The 23,798-nt window shown below is 30.2% G+C and overlaps 2 protein-coding genes and 1 non-coding gene across 3 annotated transcripts; 2 read left to right on the forward strand and 1 right to left on the reverse strand.

The window, feature by feature from the left end:
- Positions 1-14,974: 14,974 nt before the first annotated feature.
- LOC130967467 (probable NAD(P)H dehydrogenase (quinone) FQR1-like 1) lies at positions 14,975-16,487 on the forward strand. Its single transcript, XM_057892332.1, has 4 exons — positions 14,975-15,086; positions 15,321-15,414; positions 15,534-15,796; positions 16,063-16,487. The coding sequence occupies exons 1-4, from the start codon at positions 15,064-15,066 to the stop codon at positions 16,292-16,294; spliced, it is 612 nt and encodes a 203-aa protein (XP_057748315.1). The 5' UTR covers positions 14,975-15,063; the 3' UTR covers positions 16,295-16,487.
- Positions 16,488-18,449: 1,962 nt separating this feature from the next.
- Positions 18,450-20,774, reverse strand: LOC130968657 (unknown seed protein USP-like). The gene is made up of 3 exons (XM_057894048.1): positions 20,589-20,774; positions 19,736-19,859; positions 18,450-19,305 (listed from the first exon to the last, which is right to left on the reverse strand). Exons 1-3 carry the CDS (start codon positions 20,622-20,624, stop codon positions 18,644-18,646), a joined length of 822 nt encoding a protein of 273 aa, XP_057750031.1. The 5' UTR covers positions 20,625-20,774; the 3' UTR covers positions 18,450-18,643.
- Positions 20,775-21,273: 499 nt separating this feature from the next.
- Positions 21,274-21,344, forward strand: TRNAC-GCA (transfer RNA cysteine (anticodon GCA)). The gene has a single exon. It is a non-coding gene; the product is annotated as a tRNA-Cys (tRNA).
- The last annotated feature ends 2,454 nt before the right edge of the window (positions 21,345-23,798 follow it).

Below are 23,798 nucleotides of genomic sequence, written 5' to 3' on the forward strand. Positions count from 1 at the left end.
CATAGTAGCTATGAATTCGACTCCAAAATGTTTCCTCTTTTTGATCGGTACCAACTATAGGGTCAGTTAAAACATTTAACTATGCACTGATCAACATCTCATCCTCTTTCCAATGCCAGTGTTGAATACTATCTTGCCTCCGATCTTCAATATCATCATCATTGAGGTCGATAGCATCTAATCCACGACGGTTTGCAAAATCTGAATATTGCGAATTTGGACTAGATTGTATAGGAGTCTGAGAGGATGGGTTAGAAGAGCCACCAACACCAAATGAGTTATGTCTTGATGCATTGAATTGAGTTGGAAACGGCAAAGAAGTTGGAGTAACATTTTCGATAGAGGGGTTAAATATGGATGAAAATAGAAAATGTGGTGTTTGTGAATTTTGATTTTGCGGTTGGAATATAAGAAATTGATTATTATAAGGAGCTTAAAAATTGAAATTAGAACTATTTTTATGGATTTGGATTTTGAAATGTATTCGGTAGTGTGAAGTTTTGATTTGGGGCTTGAGAGTTTGAGATTTGAGATTGTTGGGTATTTGGAATTTGAGAAAAGTTTTTTAAGTAATTAAAGAAAGAGTTGAGTTAGTTTGGATCCATTTTTCCGAACAAAACATAATATTAACAGAACTTTGATTTCGTAAACTTGGAAGAAGATGAAGAAGAGTAGTAGAAAGTGTGAAAATAGAAGCGTATCTAAGTGGTATATGAGTAACAAAATATTAATTTATTAATAATAACAGTAATATAATAACGGCTAATTTCCAACGGCTAATTTTACAACGACTAGTTTTACAATGGCTAATTTAATATAATAATATAAATTATTAATTAAATAAAAATTTAATTATTTAATCTAATTAATTATTTTAATTATTAATAAATTAATTACGATTTAATTATTATTTAAATAATTAATATAAATTATTAATTAAATAAAAATATAATTAATTATTATATAATTATTTAATATAATTATTTATTATAATATAATTATTTAATATAATTAATTAAAATTTTATATAATTATTTATTTAAAAGACAAGTTATTATTGGCCATCTCATAGTCCCCGTTCAGAAGGCCTGGTTTCTCTTGAAATCTGTGTGGGGACCTTCTCTTCATTTTCTCCAACAGTAAGGGTTTCGTTGTGTCAGAAAAAGTAGAATTGGGACTCATGCATTGGACTTATTCTTAGAGCAACTCCAATGGTGAGTCATTTCCTTACTTTTTTCTGACACAGAGGGACTCAGATCATTGGAGAGAATAGTGAATCGGTCTTTGCACAAGGATAAAAAAGAAAAAGTTCCTTCTCATAGAGACTCTATATCACCAATGATAACTTGCCATGTGGCAAGTTATTTTTAAATAATAATTAATTAAATAATTATATTAAATAATTAAATTATAATTAATTAATTAATTAAATTAACTAATATAATAATTAATTAATTATAATTTAATTATTTAATATAATTATTATTTAAATAATTATATTAAATTATAATTAATATTATTAAAATAATTAAATCATAATTAATTTTAATAAATAATTATATTTTTATTATATTAATAATTTATATTAATTATTTAAATCATAATTAATATAAAAAATTATATTAAATTATAATTAATTAAATTTATTTACATAAAAAATAAATTTAATTTTTTACACATTATAAAATAATTTTTTAGTGTGTTTATTTTTATTTATAAAATTTAGAATACTAACCACATTACAAAATTATAGAGCTTAACTATATTTGTTTATATTAAGTAATTTTATAAATTAATATAATCTTGATTATATATTGTGTATTATTTTTATATATAATTTTTTATTATTAATATTTTTAACAATAAATTATTTTTGAATTTATAAATTTAAAAAATATTATTGTAAAAAATAGTAAATATATTAATTTTAATTACTTTAATTAATTAATTAAGTGAGACCATAATAAGGACTAAAGTTAGTTCCTTCTAATGGAGAAGAGAGAGATACTTTGAGTTCCTATTTACCGTTTATGACACAAAAACTGACGTGGAGTTACTTTTTATGACAGGTGGGCCATAAATAGGGAATGAGATGAGTTCCCTACTGAAAATGGTCTTAGAAGATGATGCTGAGAATGACAGAGATCTGCACAATATTGTCATCATGCACTTTAAGGCTGCTTGTGAGTCAGAACAAATGGTAATAATCTTTGATATTGAGCTTTCATTTTCTAAACTATATATTTTGTATGAGGAACTCTTGAAAAATTTTCAAGAGATATCTAAGGCATACTTTAAGCTCAAATGACTTAGAAAATTGAATCTTCTAATATCAACTAAATCTGATATAAATATGAGGATCTACAAAAAATAAATGATTTTTTGAAAGAGAAAAACACATAACTAATTTATGAGATAATTGTTCTTAGAAAAGGACATCTAGAACTTATAGCTACCAACGAGTCCATTAAAAGTTAGATATATGCTTCTAAACTTCAGAAGACATGAATTCCTAAAATGGAAACTCATAAGAAAAAATCTCAGGAAGAACAATCTCAGAAGTTATCACATAAAGATAGTATGGCTAAAAAAAGAGAGATTTATGAGCTGGTGAGTTAATAAAGTTCTCACTGCTAACATAGAAAAATGGTTAAATGTCTCAAGAATATAGATCTAATACTTGGTAGTCAAAGACTATATCTTTAAAAGTTTGGTCTACGATATGTTGAAACTAATAATGAGAAATTTCGCCAAATATGCTATAAACTTGGACATGACACACATCAGTGTTCCTAGTTCAAGAAACAAAATGGCTATAAAATCAAGAAGAAGCTATTTAAGAAACTTTAAAAGAGGAATCGTAAGAATCCTGAAAAGATAGATTATCAAAAACCTCAATAACAATTTAAAAACTAGTCAACTGGAACCCAAGCTAATTTGGGTTATTCTCACCTTATCTCAAATATTCTTTTAGTAGATGATTTGACTTACAATCTGCTCAGTATCATTCAATTCTGTGATCAAGGTTACAAAGTAGTATTTGATATTGATCAATGAGAAGTTATTAACAAAGCAAATAACTCTACTATTCTCACTACTAAAAGAGTGGACGCTACTTATGTATTATTATTGTTGGATTTTTCTCTCCTTTGTGAGGCCCAAACCCAACATTTTGGGGGTGTATTCTTGCACTCTAGTGTCACAACCCTAATTTAGTTTTTTGACGTTTTTTGAGAGAGAGAGAGAGAATAGCCACCAAGTGAGAGAGAAGAGGAAAAAATAAAATTTCCGTTTTTGCCCAAAGCGGTGAAGATGTTGATTGAAGATTTGCGGTAGGAGAAATTGGTTTCGCAAGAGAGAAATTAGGTTTCCCGTTTTTACACAGAGCAAAAATTTTGGAACGGCAGTTTCTCATTCTTTCACCGTTGGATCGACGTGAAATTTAAACTGTAGATTCTTCACATCTTGTTCTTCATTCTGAACGGTGGAGATTTTAATTGGAGGTCTGCAGAGGGAGAAATTGGCTTCGACATCAGCTCTATTTTTTGGGTATATTTCATCTTCTTGCCTATTATTTGTAATCTTTGTGTTGGGCCAAACGTGGAGAGCTCTCGACCACCGGGGAGACTTCGGGGAAGAATCAAGTGAGAAAACATAAGATGAGAAGACACCACATCCAACTCAAAACCTTAAGGTGTTAAGTTAATGGGTCTCTCATCTTATAAACTCCTCACTCTTCCATGCTTTCTTTGATGTGGGACTAACTTCAACACTCCTCACACTTGTAACAACACTTTGGTGCATTGATGTTTTGGCTGGTTATTTGCACATTTTTGTGTTTTGTTTGAGACTCTCTTGTACCTCATTTGATTATAGTGAAGCTATTTCATTGGTCTGGACGATCCGTGGTTTTTACCTCTCACATTGAGGGGGTTTTCCACGTTAAAATCTTGGTGTGTTCTTGTTATTGCTTTACTTGCTATATTTGCTTGTTATAGTTGTTGCCATATTGTGTTGTAAGTGCTTCCATATTGTTCTTGTGTTGGAAATTTGTGTCATTTCCGCTGCTAGGCTCTTTCATACTGGCATTAGAGCTTGTTGGTATTTTTCTGGACTTGTGATTCTGTGAACAATGGAAGCTAATACTAATACTAGTAGGATGACCACTCTTAATGGTCCTAATTATGATTTGTGGAAGTCAAAGACGGAAGATTTGCTTTATGTCAAAAATTTTCATCAACCAGTTTTTGGTACAGAGAAGCCTAATGATAAGTCTGATGATGATTGGACTTTGTTGCATAGACAAGTCTGTGGATATATTAGGCAGTGGGTTGACGATAATGTGTTGAACCATATTATTGGAGAGACACATGCTCGGACCTTTGGATTAAACTTGAACAGTTGTATGCTCGAAAAACTGGGAATAACAAGATGTTTTTGATCAAGCAGTTGTTGGCTTTGAAGTATACATATGGGACATCAATGACAGATCATTTGAACAATTTCCAAGGAATTATGAATCAGTTATCTTCCATGGGCATCAAGTTTGATGAAGAGGTTCAAGGATTGTTACTTCTTGGCTCCTTACCAGACTCGTGGAAAATTCTCAGAATGTCATTGTCCAATTCTGCTCCTGATGATGTAATCTCTATGGATCTTGCCAAGAGCAGTATTTTGAATGAAGAGATGAGAAGAAAGTCACAAGGTACATCGACTACACATTCAGATGTTCTTGTTTCTGAGTCTAGGGGGAGAAGCAAAAGTCGAGGTCCTAAAGGTAGAGATCAAAGCAGAAGCAAGTCTCGAGGAAAGTATAAGAATATTGAGTGTCATCATTGTGGTCAAAAGGGACATGTGAAGAGATTTTGTTGGCAGCTAAAGAAGGAGAAAGTCAAGGCAAGTAAAGACAAGAGCACAAATAAAGATGATGGTAACAAGGAAGACAAGGTTAATGTAACTCATGATGATTTTCTTGTTGTTGAGGAGTTTGAATCTGTTAACCTTGTTGATAATAGCACTAGTTGGGTGATTGATAGCGGTGCTTCTATTCATGTTACATCTAGAAGGGATTTGTTTACGTCCTATACTCCTGGTGATTTTGGTGATGTGAAAATGGCTCATCAAGGTGTTACAAAATGTGCTGGTGTTGGACAGGTTTACTTAGAAACCTCCAACAGTACCAAATTGACTTTGAAGCGTGTGAAACATGTTCCAGATATTTGGTTGAACTTACTTCCTGTTGGTAAGTTGTGTGATGAAGACTTGGATAGCTCATTTTCTCGTGATAGCTGGAAGCTCACCAAGGGTTCCATGGTTGTTGCTAGAGGTACAAGACACTCTACTCTTTATTTAACTCAAGCAAAGATTATGAAAGATGTTGTTAATGCTGCTGAGTTTGTTGATGAAACTGATTTATGGCATAAGAGATTATGTCATATGAGTGAGAAAGGTATGAATATGTTATCCAAGAGGAATCTTTTATCTGGTTGTAAGGTTGCTTTGCAAAAGTGCAATAATTGCTTTGCTGGGAAACAAAACAGGGTTTCTTTCAAGAGCCATCCACCTTCAAGGAAGCCAGAGATACTTAACTTGGTGCATTCTGATGTATGTGGGCCGATGAAGACAAAAACACTTGGAGGGTCTATCTATTTTGTAACCTTTATTGATGATCATTCTAGGAAATTATGGGTTTACACTTTGAAGACCAAAGATCAAGTTTTGAATGTGTTCAAGCAATTTCAAGCTTCTATTGAAAGAGAAACTGGGAAGAAGTTGAAATGCATTCGTACTAACAATGGTGGTGAGTACTCAGGTCCATTTGATGCTTATTGTAAAGAGCATGGTATAAGACATCAGAAGACTCCTCCAAAGACTCCTCAGTTGAATGGCTTGGCTGAAAGGATGAACAGAACACTGGTTGAAAGAGTTAGGTACTTGTTGTCACAATCTGGATTGGCAAAATCCTTTTGGGGTGAAGCTTTGAGCACTGTTGTTCATGTCTTGAACCGGACACCATGTGTTCCCTTGCAATTTGAAGTGCCAGAGAAGGTATGGTCGGGTAAAGATGTTTCTTATGATCATTTAAGAGTCTTTGGATGTAAAGCTTTTGTTCATATTCCTAAAGATGAGAGATCTAAACTTGATGTAAAGACTAGGCAGTGTATTTTTATTGGCTATGGCATAGATGAGTTTGGTTACAGATTTTATGATCCTATTAACAAGAAGGTGATTCGGAGTAGAGATGTTGTCTTTGTTGAAGACCAAACATTGAAGGATGTTGATCATGCGGAGAAGCCAATGGTTCAGCCTAGTGATGATTTTTCTGACTTGGATATTACTCCCTCTATGCCTATGGTAGAAGATGGTAGAGTTGAAGCTCAAAATAATGAGCATGATACAAGTGCAGGTGAAGATGGAACAGTTGATCCGATACTTGATGAAGTTGGTGATGATGATCAAGATGAAGAACCAGCTTTGGAAATTCCTGCAAATTCACTCAGAAAGTCTACAAGAGAGAGGAAGCCTTCATCAAGGTATTCTCCACATGAGTTTGTTTTGTTGACTGATGGGGGAGAACCTGAATGCTTTGGAGAGGCTGTTGAAGATGAAAGCAAAGCTCAATGGCTTGAAGCTATGCAAGAAGAAATGAAGTCCTTGCTTGAGAATGATACCTATGAGTTGGTGAAGCTACCGAAGGGTATGCGAGTTTTGAAGAACAAATGGGTATTCAGAATCAAGAATGAAGAACACAATTCTAAGCCTCGGTATAAGGCTAGATTGGTTGTTAGAGGTTTTAGCCAGAGAAAAGGTATTGATTATAAAGAGATCTTTTCTCCTATTGTGAGGATGTCATCCATTCGTGCTGTGCTTGGATTAGCAGCGTCTCTTGATTTGGAGATTGAGCAAACGGATGTGAAGACAGCTTTTCTTCATGGTGATTTAGATAAGGAGATCTACATGGAGCAACCGGAGGGCTTTGTTGTTAAAGGAAAGAAAGATTTTGTGTGCAAGCTTAAGAAGAGTCTTTATGGGTTGAAGCAAGCTCCAAGACAGTGGTACAAGAAGTTTGAATCTGTTATGTGGGAGCATGGTTACCGTAAGACAACTTCAGATCATTGTATATTTGTGCAAAAATTTTCTGATGATGATTTTATCATTCTTTTGCTTTATGTGGATGATATTTTGATTGTGGGCAAGAATGCTTTGAGGATTAATGAGTTGAAGAAACAGTTGAGCAGGTTCTTTACTATGAAGGACTTGGGTCCTGCCAAACAGATTTTGGGCATGACTATTACTCGTTATAGAGATTCCAAGAAGCTTTATTTGTCACAGGAGAAGTACATAAAGAAGGTGCTTCAAAGGTTTGGCATGAATGATGCAAAATGTGTTGCTAGTTCTTTTGCTCCTCATTTTAAGTTGAGTACCAAGCAGTGTCCAACCACTGATGAGGAGAAATAAGCAATGGATGAAATTCCTTATGCCTCAGCTGTTGGAAGCTTGATGTATGCTATGGTGTGTACTAGACCAGACATTGCTCATGCAGTTGGTACAGTGAGTCGTTTTCTCTCTAATCCAGGTAAAGAACATTGGAATGCTGTTAAATGGATTATGAGATATCTCAAAGGTACAACTAACTTGAGTTTGAGTTTTGGTGGTGAGAAACCTTTGCTAGTTGGCTTTACTGATGCAGACATGGCAGAAAATATTGATTTTCGAAAGTCTACTTCAGGTTATTTGGTCAAGTTTGCAGGGGGAGCTATTTCATGGCAATCAAGGCTATAGAAGTGTGTTGCACTTTCTACCACAGATGCAGAGTTTATTACAGCAACTGAAGCATATAAAGAGTTGTTGTGGATGAAGAAGTTTCTTGCAGCACTTGGTTTTAAGCAATACCGTTATGTCTTGTTGTGTGATAGCCAAAGTGCTATTCATCTTGCCAAGAATTCTACTTTTCATCTAAGATCTAAACATATCGATATTAGGTATCACTGGATACGGGATGTGTTAGATTCCAAGTTGTTAGAACTTGAGAAAGTTCACACTGATGACAATGGTGTTGATATGATGACAAAAGCATTGTCAAGAGAAAAATTTGAAACATGTTGTTTGATCGCCGGAATGGCGAGGGCCTCCACCTAGTCGAGAAGGGGGAGATTTGTTGGGTTTTTCTCTCCTTTGTGAGGCCCAAGCCCAACATTTTGGGGGTGTATTCTTGCACCCTAGTGTCACAACCCTAATTCAGTTTTTTGAGGTTTTTTGAGAGAGAGAGAATAGCCACCAAGTGAGAGAGAAGAGGAAAAAATAGAATTTCCATTTTTGCCCAAAGCAGTAAATTTCAAATAGAAGTTTCTCAGTTGTTCACCGTTGGATCGGCTTGTAATTTAAACTAAATGTTTCTATCATCTTGTTCTTCATTCTGATCGGTGAAGATGTTGATTGGAGATTTGCAGTAGAAGAAATTGGTTTCGCAAGAGAGAAATTAGGTTTCCCGTTTTTACACAGAGCAAAAATTTTGGAACGGCAGTTTCTCATTATTTCACCGTTGGATCGACGTGAAATTTAAACTATAGATTCTTCATATCTTGTTCTTTATTTTGAACGGTGGAGATTTTAATTGGAGGTCTACAGAGGGAGAAATTGGCTTCGACATCAGCTCTGTTTTTTGGGTATATTTCATCTTCTTGCCTATTATTTGTAAGCTTTGGTGCATTGATGTTTTGGCTGGTTATTTGCACATTTTTGTGCTTTGTTTGAGACTCTCTTGTACCTCATTTGATTATAGTAGAGCTATTTCATTGGTCTGGACGACCCGTAGTTTTTACCTCTCACATTGAGGGGGGTTTTCCACGTTAAAATCTTGGTGTGTTCTTGTTATTACTTTACTTGCTATATTTGCTTGTTATAGTTGCTGTCATATTGTGTTGTGAGTGCTTCCATATTGTTCTTGTGTTGGACATTTGTGTCGTTTCCGCTGCTAGACTCTTTCAATTATACCTTGAAGACCTATTATATCTAAATGTAAGATGTCTGTCCTCAATTGTTAACAACAAATAGTTGTGGCACAAGAAGTTTAGTCATGCTCATATGAAATTCATTATTTATGAGTTATCTCAAAAAAGGCATGTGAAAGGTGTTTTCAAAATCTCTTATGAAAAAAATTTCACATGTGATTATTCATTATTGTGATAATGAAAAAACGGACTAAAGCTTCATTCAAGAACATCAATATTGTAAATCCTTCTAAAGATATGCTAATTTGTTTAAATTAGATTTGGTTTGATTTGATTTAAATTTTAAATTTCTAAAGATATACATGCTAAAAAAAATTAAAACTAAATAAAATATTTTGATAAGGCCAAAAGAAAATAAAATTAAATCTAAACTATATATTCTACTTGAAATTTGAACAAAAAATAAGAATCAAAATCAATTTTAATTTTAATTTTAATTTTGAACTTGCATCTCAATTTAGCCCACTGAACTTGAGATGAATTCTTGAGTTTCTTGTTCTCTAAATTTAGCCCAATGGACTTAATTCTTTTTTTTTTTTTTTGGGGCTAGCAATTAATATTTTTGTATGAGTATTGCAAAGTTTTTAAAATTCTTCTTGATCTTCTTTGTGCATGCTTTAGTAATAACATCGTTAGGCATTATAAAATTTATATATATATTTGTGTTTGAATGTCCAAATTGTTCTCTTGAGTATATAGGAGAAAAAATTTATTTAAGTCTTTCTAATTTTTAACACAATTAAACAACCTTAATCCTAAAAGGGTATTATACTCTTTTTTAAATTTAATACAAAGAGAGTATTTTAATCATTTTAAATTTAAGTTCAAATTTATAGTTTCTAAATAAACTAAACAACCTTGAGTTTAAAAGGAGTATTTTAGTCTATTTAAAATTAACCAAAAGAGTGCTTTAGTCTTTTAAAATTCTAACTTTTACTTTCTAAAAATAACATTAATCTAAAAAGGAATTTTTAGTCTTTAAAAATAATCCTAAACGGGATATTTCAGTATTGTAAAATTTGATGGAAGGATATTTTAGTATTTTAAAATCAAAATTCAAATTTCTAATTTCTAATTCATTTAAACAAAGTTTGCAACAATATTTTAGTTTTCTAAAATGATTTTTGACGAAAAGAATATTTGTGTCTTTGAAAATTGACCAAATTGTTAATAGTCATTTTAAAATAAAATTTAAAATTTCAATACAATTAAACAAGAAAGGGTATTTTAGTCTTTTCAAAACTAAATTCAATCTGTAATTTGTAGTACAAATCAAACCACCTTAATTCTAAAGGAGTATTTTAGTGTTTATAAAATAACTATAAAAGGGATTTTTGTTTTGTTTTTTTTTATTAACAAAATGGTCATTTTAGTCCTTTTATAATCAAAATCTAATGTATATTTAGTTTCTAACATAATCAAAGAACCTTAATGCTGAAAAGGGTATTTTAGACCTTTTAAAATTAACAAAAAAGTTGTATTAGTTTTTTTTAAATCAAATTTTCAAGTTTTATATACAAGTAAACAAAATTAATTCTGAATTTAGCGTTTTTAAATTTAATCCTCAAAAGGGTATGTAGTGGCTTTTTAAATTAATTCTTAATGGTGTATTTTAGAATAAGAATTAACTAAAAGTGTATTTTTGTTACTTTAAAATCAAATTTTATTATTTGGAATAATATTATTAAACAAAATTAACTCAAATTTTATTTTGTCCTTTAAAAATGAACTAAAACGACAATTTTTTTTTTAAATGAACTAAAAGAATATTTTGTGAGAAAATTAAAAATGATACTACAGTCATTTTATACAATTAATCAAAATAATATTCACGTGTTCATTTTTGTGTGTCCATTTTTTTCCGTACCAATACATATTAATTTACTGTTATACCAAAACAAATATTAAATAGTAGTGATCTCACATTCTCACATTTAAGTAGAAATAGGGATGTACGTGGATCGGATTCGATTGGATATGGTTGAAAATTCGATTCGATTTGTATAATTTTCATCGAACTAGATCGGATATAATATCTGCGTTTTTTGTGTCGGATCCAATCTGATTCACAAATATGCAGATCGGATCGGATATCGGATATCGGATATCGGATATATTCGCATAGTTGAACTTTCTCTTTTTAATCATATTTCTATGTAAAAAATTCAATAAAAATATTTTTTTCACACTTTTAAACTTATTTATTCCTAAAATATTTTTAACCAAATTTTTCTTAAATAACAAAAATAAAATAATACAATATATGAATAATAATTATTAACTAAAATATACAAACAAGTAAATATAATACCATATATATATATAATTATTATTGTGCAGATCTACGGATATAGAGCAAATATCCGCAATCCGATCCGTAAAGAGTGCGGATCAAATCGAATCCGCAATTTTTTGATCGAATGCAAATATTTACTGCGAATATGCAAATACGAATCCGACCATGAACGCAGAAATAAAAATCCACGGCCCTATATTCATTTTCATCATTATTTTCGGATTTCGTATCATAATATATCCCCCCATCAAGTTCTTTATGGTTAAAAAGTAGGGTGGAGGAAGAAACATACACTTTTTGGGAAAATTATTGCCTCTTTCCTTTGGGTGTTTGTTAACTAATATCTTATGTTCACTGGTGTATTGGTTAGGAGGCAAACCAAAAATCTAAGCAGCCCCTCGCTCCTTTGGGCATGTTGGACTTTTTCCACGTGTAGCCGTCTTGTTCCCAATATTATATTCTATAGAGTACAAATTCAAAAGTCAGACAGATGAACGGCCATCATGTTGGTACTGATTGCTGATTGCTGAATGGATCCGAATAATAATAATTGAAAATAATAATAATAATATGGACGAGATTATTGGTTATATCAAATGCATCTTAATCTATAACTATTGTTACATATGAAAACAAAAAACAATTAAAAAAAAAACTAGTATACATCATGCATGAGATATGATAATATTAGATGAAAATAAAAATTTTAAAATATAAACTAAAAATAAGTTAAACAATATATATATATATATATATATATATATATATATATATATATTAATAACTGATTTTTATTATGTATATAGTATTTTTGTATGAAATATTTGAATAGTGTTAGAAACAAGAGATTAAACTGAAAGAATAATGTGTGTATTATTGAGTATAATAAAGAGTGTTTATAATAAAAAATATTTATAAAAAATGTTGTCTAAAATGATACAATATAAAAGGGTGTTTATATGTACTAAGAGAATCGTAATAATAAAAACGTAATCTCCTATAATAAATATTAAGATATACTAATTGATCCTAATTGATCCTCATTATATTCTAACAAGTAGTATACTTACCTTTTTAAATTGAACTTTTATTATCGCCACTTTAAAAAAAAATAAATATAAAATATTGAGTGATTTAGTAGTAATTATTTTTTTTTGTAAAAAAAATGATTATGCATAGTATTTAAAAGAAGTTAAAATTATTAACGTAAAGATAGAAAGAAATATTGTCAAAATATGAAAGGTTAACATAGCGATATAAAGAAATATGCATATTGTGATTTTTTGTTTTAATACCTATATAAAATATAAATTTTTTAACAATACTGGTTTAGATAATTCTTAGGGATTAAACCAAAATTTCACAATATACTGCACACACTAAATTTTGATGAAGATTAATTTTCAATTTTTTTTACTTATGAAGCTTTAGGTGAATTGTCAAATACATTTTGTATACGATATTTATTGATATTAGTCTAATATATTTATTTTTTATATTTAACTGTATCTTAACAAAAAATAAATTTTTTAAAATATATTTAGACACAGTTAAATACTATCTCAATGTATTTAATTTTATTTTTAATATATATTTTTAAAATAATTTTAAAAATAATATATATTATTATTTATTAAAATAAAAAATATTTAAAAAAATATTGATAAAATTTAAAAAAATAATTTATATTTTAATATTAATAAAATATTAAAATATTATTATATATATAATATGTTTAGATATCTTATAAAAATTTAAAATTAATGTATTTTCATATTTCGTGTCATATAGTATCCGTATCAGTGTGAGATAGTTTTTTACTATATAAAATAATTGCAACCAATTAATAAACCCATAATCTTTATTTTACGTTGCTGTTAGCCAGAGTTTCTTGGTCAACAATTCAAGAGTCATGTTTGTCACCTCTCTTCGTTACGTTTTTCCACGTTTGCCGAAATAATACAAGACAATGAGAACCAATTATAAAAGTTTGTAATCTTCACAAACTAACTGCAATATTCTTCTCCGAGTCTTCTTACAAAATACGAGTTAATAGTTAAAATCGTTTTTGAAATATATTTTAATTTTTATTTTGGTCATCAAAAAATAAAATTAATCAAAATTATTTTCGAAAGATACAAAATTTAGTTACGTTAGTCCTTATGTCAGTTAGATGATGACGTAGTGGATTGATGTCACGTATCACAAAATGATTAGTTGACGTGTCAGGTCAGTGACACGTGACACACCACGTGTGCCACGTGTCATTTGACATGTAAAACAATTATTTTTAATCAAAATAGTCTTTGAAAATTCAGACGTAAGTCATTTTCATTCCTAAAATTTTAAAAATTAATCAAATTAGTCATTATATAATTTTTTTATTTTTCTTGATAATATTAAATTTGAAATATTTTTTGATACTACTAATTTTAATTAATAAAAATGTAATTGACAAACAAAAAATTAATAATTGTATCTTTTCTTTTTAAAAATTTTGTCAATAAAATTATCTCTCTCCTTTAATTCTTCTCAAAATCTCTCTTATTCTTTCCTATTCTAAAATATTTTTCTTACATTATCACATTTTGCTGTAATATATATATATATATATATATATATATATATATATATATATATATATATATATATATATATACTCAAAATTGAAATGTATGTATTTATTGACCTAAATAAAGTTATATGCTCAAAATCAAAGTTTATGTATTAAAAGAAAAATTATATAATGGGTAAAGTATATTTTTTATCTCTGAAGTTTGACGAAAATTTCAAAAATACCCCTAAATTTTATTTTGTTTCAATTTTGTCCCAAAAGTTTTCGATTTGCATCAAATATACCCCTAAGGCTAAATTTTCAAAAATTTTAAGACCAATCTAACAATAATGCATGAAAATGATACTTAATTTACTTGTGTTGAGGGTTGTTCTTATGAAATTGTTGTTGAATTAGCCTTAAATTTTTTTAAAAATTAGCCGTTAGGGATATATTTGATGCAAGTCGAAAACTTTTGGGACAAAATCGAAACAAATTAAAACTTAGGGGTATTTTTGAAACTTTTGTGAAACTTCAAGGACGAAAAATATACTTTATCCTTATATAATCTATCTCAAACATATGAAACACACAAAAATTTATGTATTAAAAGAAAATCGACAGAAGGATGTAACGAATTCAATAATGTCTATTATTCTGAAGAATATAATTGGTATTTTTTTACAAAAAAAATTGATTAGTTCAAAGACAAAATAAAAAAACCTCATTATTATTTTATTTATTATCTAAAAAATTATTTGATAGTGCATCAAAATTACACATTACTTTTAAACTCACACAATAAATAAATAGATTTAAAAACATTCAATTTTTTCTCTAATAAAATTGTCAACTTCTACTGCATTTTGAAATAGTTCAAGGCTAGTGCGACGTAAGCGTGGCACCATGTTATCATCATCAATTTTATTTTGCAGCAGTGGTTTTTGGGAGTCATGAAATATAAAATAAAGGAAGGAAACAAAAAGGGTCGTCAATCAGGAAGTTAGAGCAATTTAAAATTATATACATTAGTCAACTACCATATCAATATCAAATAATCCTCTCCCATACGCAACTATATATATGGCTTTCGCTTCCCCATCTTTCATTCATTCATCAACAACTCATTCTTCTATAACATAAATAGAAAAACAGAGAGAGACACATAAATATAAATACTTCCTTTGAAGATCAACGACCTGATGGCTGTAAAAGTTTATATTGTGTAAGCACTCTTCAATACATATAATGTCATTGCCAAAGTTTATCTACCATATCTTATAATAATTCACTTGCTTTGTAAAATTCTAATCATGTTTGGGCTATGTCCCTCTTTCTAGATTTGTTTCTCTACTGGATCAGTTTTGTATTATTGTTATTATTATCTTCTTTGATGAAATACAATATTCATTTTGTTATGTTATAAATTAAATAATTTTTTATATGATTTCATTGGCAGGTATTACTCGCTATACGGACATGTAGAGAGATTAGCAGAAGAAATAAAAAAAGGTGCTGATTCTGTAGATGATGTTGAGGCCACTCTATGGCAGGTATGTTCTTGATTAAGTATTTTATATTATATATTCAAGTTAATTCATTCTCAGGAGTATTACCTCATTATTAGTAATGGAAGAGTGTTTGATATTCATTTGTTTTAATGAACGAATAGGTACCGGAAATTTTGTCGGAAGAGGTACTTGGTAAAATGAGAGCACCACCAAAGAGCGATGTACCGCTCATTAACCCGAAAGAGCTGCCGGAGGGTGATGGTTTCGTGTTTGGCTTCCCAACAAGATTCGGAATGATGGCTGCTCAGTTCAAATCTTTTCTAGATGCAACTGGAAGTTTATGGCAGACACAACAGCTCGCTGGCAGGCCAGCTGGAATCTTCTATAGCACCGGTTCTCAAGGTGGCGGACAGGAGACTACAGCGTAAGAATTTCACTCTCAACTATTACAATCATGTTACATGTGTATAAAAAATCAGCTACTAAATCAACTATATATAAAAAATATTTGTCTAAATATAAAATACATATTAAACATATATATTCATTTATAAATACATAATGACTAATTTGATAAATAATTTTGATGTGCACATAGTATTTTTGAAATTATTATCGATTATTTCGTAATTAATAGGACTCATGAATGAAGTACTAATAATGATATGAAAATTGTGGAATCTATGGCAGGCTCACTGCTATCACTCAGTTAGTTCATCATGGAATGCTGTTTATCCCGATCGGATATACATTCGGTAGCGGCATGTTCGAGATGAATGAAGTGAAGGGTGGCAGTCCGTACGGTGCCGGAACTTATGCTGGTGGTGATGGATCAAGACAACCAACTAAACTTGAGTTAGAGCAAGCATTCTACCAAGGCAAGTATATTGCCACCATCACTAAGAAGCTCAAGAAAGAATGAAGTTATTCATAAATTAGGATATTAAATCCTGATGAGTTCACTAGTAGTTACTTGTCATGTAATGTATTGAGTTTATATTATTGCATGAAAATAATTGCTTCTTATTATAAAGGAAGCGCTTTGTACTCACTCGTGTTTTTCTATTTGTACAATCAATATTTTGTTTATTGATTTGATTAGCTGAATAAGTAAATGGAACAATATTAAATGACCAACAAATATTATTATTTTTTACTTGCACTTAATTAACAATAATTTATACTTATATTTACAGAAAATTTATACAAAAAAAATATTTTATACCTATATTTATTAAAATTGATACACATAAATCAATATAATTTGTACCACATTTTTTAAAATTTATACATATAAATTAATAAAATTTATTTATTAAATACAATTCAATTTTTAAGTCCCTTGTTGAAGGAACGGTGAATATCTAAAAGCCTTTATGTATTGGAACAAATGGAAAATAGACTCACATAAAACATGTTCGGGCTTTGATTTGTAGCCCTTAATCCATTATGTTTGTATAATTTTGTTCAGACGTTAATCAAATCTAGTATTTATACGTGTATTGTGAAATAAAATAAGAAAATCTCAGATTGAATGAACAATAAAATTTTCGGCGTTTTTTAGATGAATTAAACAGTTTCATGTACTGAATTGAACAGTTTCCAGTCCTATACATTAACCTCTGCCTTTTTTTTTTGGGTATTAACCCTCTGACTTTGTATATCGAAACAAGAAGCGATAGATAATGTGAAATATTAAAAGGGTACATAATTTTTCAAGAGCCCATGAATATAAAAAAAACATAAGCATTGAAATTGGGCTCAGAAACTGTTGTTTTTAAAAGTTGGGCTAACCACAAAAACGAGCGGTTGAACATGAAATTGGGTTAGTGTGATTGGAACTGAGCAACATTTGTAATAGTAACCTAGCACTCTTTTCTTTCTCTCCAGTTCTCGTTTAGTCATTTTCTCTTCCTTTCTGACACGTTTTTCTGTCTCAAAAATACAAGGCAATATCCATAGTTTGTTGAACATCTTCCATAGCTCTTGCCCGTAATTTTCAGCGGTAAGACTAATATCCTGCTGCTGCAATATATCGAGAATATCAATATAAATTTCATTTATGATGATCTACGTCAAATTTTGAAGAATTTTCGTTCAGGCTATCATAGGTAGAGTAGTAATACATTTTAAACAACAGTACTTTATATGATTTGTGGTTAACTTGTTTTAATACTAGTCCTTTTTATTTTAATGAGTTAAGTATGTTTTTTCGTTTTTGATATTTTTGAAATTTTTAAAAATTATTTTTAATATTTATTTTAATTTAAATTTACACTTAATATTTGAAATAAGATTCAATTCTATTTTTGTTCTTCATTTTGGAAAAGTTTAGGAACCAGTAATTTTATTGTATTTTGGCTAGCATGTAACCAATAGAGAAAGGTGAGCTATTGGATAAAATTTCACACCAATCTCACACCATCAAATTATCATTGATGGCTAATTGATGGCTACCAATCACAAATGTTACTGTCCCTAGTATTGTTTTTTAATTTTTTCACAATTAATAATTAATCAAAACTTATTTTTTATAAATAATTTCGCTGGATGGGCAACTAGAATACTAGCTAATTTATTTGAAAAACTTTTCAAAATCATTAAAAATAAAATTTTAAAATTTTAAAAACAGAATTTTTAATTTATAACCACTTCATTAACGTGAAGCCCCATTTTATCCCCTCTTATTATATCGTCGGTACTTCGTCATCAATTGTTTATCACGCTGCCGCTATACCCTCCGCCGCAACTCTTATGTGGTACCTCGACGTGGAACTTCAGGAAACGGTGACGCGAGGAGATGGCATTCACGTTAGGGAAGCGGCTACATAAGAATAGTACGTGGAGGGTATTTCGTTAGGCTTATATGACGCAATATTCTTAACAAAGGAATTTTTAACAACCAGGGTCTTGTTAAACTTGGTCCACTATTTTTGCTTCTAACTTTTATAACTTTTATAGAATATTTTTTTTTTTTTGTTGATCAAACTATTAAACCAGGTTTTTATCCATTATGAACATTTAAAAGAGTTGTTTCTGGATGTCGACTACTTACCATGTAGATATGATATTGAAAGTTCATATCAAACAAGAAGATAGACATTAAAATTGAGCAGCATATAATCATATATACTGCACAATTCCATTACATCTAATTATGGGCGCACATGTAGTTTAGAGCTTCAACAGTACAAGTAGAGAGTTCAACATTACTTGGGTTTATTATTTAATTATAGTAAAACCCAAAAGGCTTCAAGAAAGGCATAGTTAATTAACTTGCCATATTGGCATTATTGTAGACACTATTGACAGCCATGTTGGGAACCCACATAACTGCCTTGTTTCCAAGGAAGTGGCAAGCAGTCTCTGTTCCAGGCTTGATTTTCAGCATTTCATAAAGAACCTCCGCATTCATGCCGGAAGTGTCGTGGTGGCAAACCGCTAACGCCTGAGTTCTCCTGCCGTCGGCTGCCACCATTGGAACCATGTATGCGGTGGTTCCATGGATTTCGTGACAATAAAAGACGGTGCTTTGAAAATTGAGCCTGTGACACATAACAGCCTTGTCTCCAAGATTGTGCACTCCCTCTATGGTGTAGTCACTCTGCTTGTCCAAGAAAGAACTTGAAAACGGTTGAATGTTCTTTCCCAACTTGGAAACGGCGAAACCGATCAAAGTTGATAAGGATTTTGCACAGTACTTGTCCTCGCCCTTGCCGGCTTCTCTTACGCAAGCATCCTCAAAGGTGAAGGACTCTTTTTCGAGGTCTTTAATTACTTTGCCCCATGTATATACTCCGTATGGTTGAGCAAACGGGATTTTGCTGAACTTCATGTTCATCTTTTTCCCAGGAAATAGCTCATATTCGAAGAAGAACGTTTTTGGGTACTGTGTGTCGTCCACTTTCATCGGAACATCATTTATTTCAGAATCTGCACGCATTATCATACAAAAAACTCTTATTTTAGGATAATTCTACCCTATTAATCATTCATAAAAGAATTGACAGGGGTGTGCATGTGGAGCAGATTAGGTGGAAATTTGTTAGATCTATACCAAGTTCTAAAAACCACATCTGTGGTATCACCGAATCCATATAATTAAAGGTTTAAGATTTAATTAAAATTTACCTATATTTAAATTAAATATAATAAAATAATAAATTTATTATTTTTAGTTGGTTAACAATTAAAAAATCATACCTGTTTCATCAATTAGTTTATTCTTTTATTTTGAATCCGACTAATTTGACAAACAATTTTTAATTAATCAAATTGGATCAGTCGACTAAGATTGGTTCTCATAACCATAATCCATAACTAACTCTAATATGTGACTGTATAATTGAGGAGTTATATGGACCTTGGGCTCCAGGCTTTAAAAGCTCCTTGAGAGTGTTAGGAATTGGAGTGTTTGGCCAAACTGCTTGCCAGTAATCTTCGTCAGGTATCAATTCTCGCCCACGGCTTCCTATTGCAAAAGCAAGCTGCACCGTATCATTTCTTCCAAACATAAGATATCATAATTATTATGGTGGCTATAATTATAATGGCTATGATGGTTAAACAACATAAGTAATATTTAAAAATTATTTTAAAATTAAAGTTATAATTTTTTACATTTTGATAACTTTCTGATTTTTATCTTTTAAATTAAAATATTATTTATTTTAATAACACTTTAAATGTTGCTAAAACTATATAGCTACCATGTAATCAGTTAATGAGTTTCTCGTCTTATAAATTACTCACTCTTTCTTACTTTCTTTTATATGAGACTAATTTCAACACTCTTCACACTTACAACATTAACATATTATAATCACCATCATTACATGCAAGATAGCATGTGCATGTAAACGTAACTCTCTTAAACTGTATTTTTGGAAAAGCCAATTACTTATATACGCATACATATATACTCCTTGTTTAAGGAATCAGCCTGCTACAGTTCTTGTTACCTCATCACTGCCTTAATATTTTACTTGATTTTATTTAATCTTGACTATAATATTGTTAACAGTGAAAGCCAAATTAAATAAATGTTTTGGATGAAGAAAGTTGGTCTAAAGTTGTGGTAAGAGATATAGAAAGTGAAATATATAGATATTTTCCCGCAGTGAGGGTAAAATATGAGTGAATGAAGGACTATTATATATACTCTTTTTGACGAATATATAAGCCAAATTAAAAAGCAAAAGAATACGAAAACTTACACAGAAAAGCATAGCAACAGCACATCGGAACTCCATTTTTATATATAATATAATAAGCAAGAGAATAGATGTGGGAGTGATCGATGCTTGCAATGAACTCACTTATTTATAGTGATACCAGTTCATTATTAGAGGTGTACGGTACATATTTGGACACGGTTATGTAACACAAGACGTGGAGTGATATATGAATTTTAAATTTTTATAAGAGCTAGCTAGTATATATATACAATATAAAATATTTTTTAAATAAATTATAATAATATTTTAATATTTTATTAATATTAAAATATAAATTAATTTTATTTATTTTTAATATTTTTAATTATATAAAATATTTATTTTAATAAATAATAATATATACTATTTTTAAATTTATTTTAAAAATATAGATTAAGAATAAAATTGGACACTGACACGTGAATACGTAATATACTGACAGTTACTGTTATAATTAAAATGGAGAAGGTTTTTTGAATAAAAAAAGCAATATTGATAAATTTTGTATCAAATTGCATTTTTTTATCTCATAACGACAAAACCATCTTCTCATTTCGATTTCAAGAATTGTTCAGGAATTGTATAGTTAACGGTTCCGTTTTGTCCTTCCATTATTACGTTTGTCGATCAAAGTGCATATCTCTTTTTCAATAAAAAAAGGGTATTCTCATATATATATCGTTTTGGCGGCATGGCCGAGCGGTAAGGCGGAAGACTGCAAATCCTTTTTCCCCAGTTCAAATCCGGGTGTCGCCTGATCGATAAGAGAATTGAATTTTGAGTATTTAAATGTATCCAAAATGTTCGAAAAAAAATTATTTTTATTAAGATATAGTTGGTCACCAAAAATACACATGTCAGACGAATATCAATGAGTATCGTATTTAAAATGTATTCGATACACGAATATGACAACTCAGTAAAGTATCTATACTTCATAGAACTAAGTTAATTAGATCGTGTAAAAATTATGTAAAATTATAAATTCAAAATCCAAAAACAACACATTTAAAATCTTAAAGTTACATATTTTTTACATTCAAAATTTAAAAATCACACATCTAAAATTATTTTTTTGGCATTTTAGATGTATAACTTTATATGATTTTAATGAGTAATTTTAATTTTAGACATATATTTTTTATTTGTATCTTTTGTATTATTCTCTATCCCGGCACTAGTGTGGTTATATTGGAAAATATTTTAATAAAGCTAGGGATTTGTTGTCCCTCCTTACAAGAGAATTATTGATGTCCTTGCAATAATTATATACAGTGAAATTAGGTATTTTTAAAAATTGTTTATTATTTAATTTCTCATAAAAAATAAATATTTTTTTATAAAAATAGATATTTAAATTAATTAAATAATATTATTTAAATGAAAAAATTGACTAAAAACCAAAATTTTAAAGGATAAGTAGTATTTATTAATTATATAATATTTAAAAATTGATGATTTGTGTAGTATTTAAGGGTGCACATGGTCCGTCCCAATCTCGAACATTTTTTGGATTAATTTGGTGTGATTTCATTAGGTCTAAGGTCGGGTAAGGATCTCAAAAATAGACTCGATCATTATTTCAGGTCGGGTCCGAGTCAAAATGAACATGGTTTTCACCCGACTCATGTGCACTTTAAGGAACTAAAAATGATATATATATTTAAATTAATTTTAATAGTATGTTATATTAATTATAATCTTATTGTTTTATTTTTAATCACACTTATTAAATTAAAAAATAGATCAAAGAAGTATCGAATTAGAATTTATAGACAAATTCAAGTTCAAATATAGATATCAACTTTTAGACCATAGGCGAATAACATGATCAACCACCTAAACTGTTTAAGCCCTAAGCGAGTTGGACCAGATTGCCTCCCCCTAGATAATCTACATGCAAACCCTAGAAAAAAAAAGAATTATTCTCCACATACAAGCGTTTTTTTCATACAAGTCTTTACAAGTCATTTATATTCACGCGTGTAATAGCCCAGATCACCCGCTAGCACGATATTGTCTGCTTTGTCACACAAGGCCTCACGATTTTGCCTTTGACGATAGGGATGATAGCCGAAACCCCCCACACTCACTCGTCAAAACGCGTCATACTAGGGAGAGATATCCACACCCTTATAAGGCATGCTTCATTCCCCTCCCCAACCGATGTGGGCCTTACAATCCACCCCACTAAGGGAGCCCAGCGCCCTTGCTGGTACATCGATCTGGGTTCCGGCTCTAATACTATCCTATAACAGCCCAGACCACCCGCTAGCACGATATTGTCTGCTTTGGCACACAAGGCCTCACGGTTTTGCCTTTGACAATAGGGATGATAGCCGAAACCCCCTATACTCACTCGTCAAAATGCGTCATGTTAGGGAGAGGTACCATTACTGCATGTTTTTCTTTTTGTTGTTGCTGCACGTCTTGCGCGTTGTTTTTTTCGTTGTCGTCGTCATCAACATCACCTCTTCCTCCTCCTCCTCTTCTTCCTTCTTTTTTCATTGAAATTTCTTCTCCTCCTTTTATTGCTTTTAATCTAATCAAGTGGCTGAGGTGTGGTTCAATTCAGAAGAAAAAATCTAGCATTAAAAGAAATATTTTTCTGTATTTGTAGCAAATTTGGGTGTATTTTAATAATTTTGGGTGTATTTTTATTCTGATAAGTTTTGCATAATTCAAAACTCTTTCTCTTCCTCCTCCCCATCTTCTACTGCTTCTTTTTTTGTCATCATCACTATCTTCTTCTTTTTTTTCTTATTCATCTTTTCCTTTTTGTTTTACCTTCTCAAGTTTTTTCTTGTTTTACTCTCTTAATAAGAATAAAAACAAAAAAATCAAATAAAGAAGAAGAAGAAATACATAAAGCTGCAAAATTACTTGGAAGAGGATGAATTTATATTCATTTAACTAAAAGAAAGAAAGAAATAAGGAAAAAAAGAAGAAAAAAATGCAGTATTAGAGGAAATATTTTCTGTATTTATAGCAAATTTGGGTGTAACACAAAGATATTTGGGTGTAACACAGATTTTTGCGTGTAACACAGATTTTTGCGTGTAACACGAATATATTTGGGTGTATTTTTATTCTGATAAGCTCTGCATAATTCAAAACTCTTCCTCTTCTTGTTCCTCATTTTTTACTGCTTTTTTTTATCATCATCATCATCACCATCTTCTTTTTCTTTTTGTTTTACCTTCTCAATTT

The sequence above is a fragment of the Arachis stenosperma genome, chromosome 3 (assembly GCF_014773155.1).
Source record: "Arachis stenosperma cultivar V10309 chromosome 3, arast.V10309.gnm1.PFL2, whole genome shotgun sequence".
NCBI classification, from domain to species: domain Eukaryota; kingdom Viridiplantae; phylum Streptophyta; class Magnoliopsida; order Fabales; family Fabaceae; genus Arachis; species Arachis stenosperma.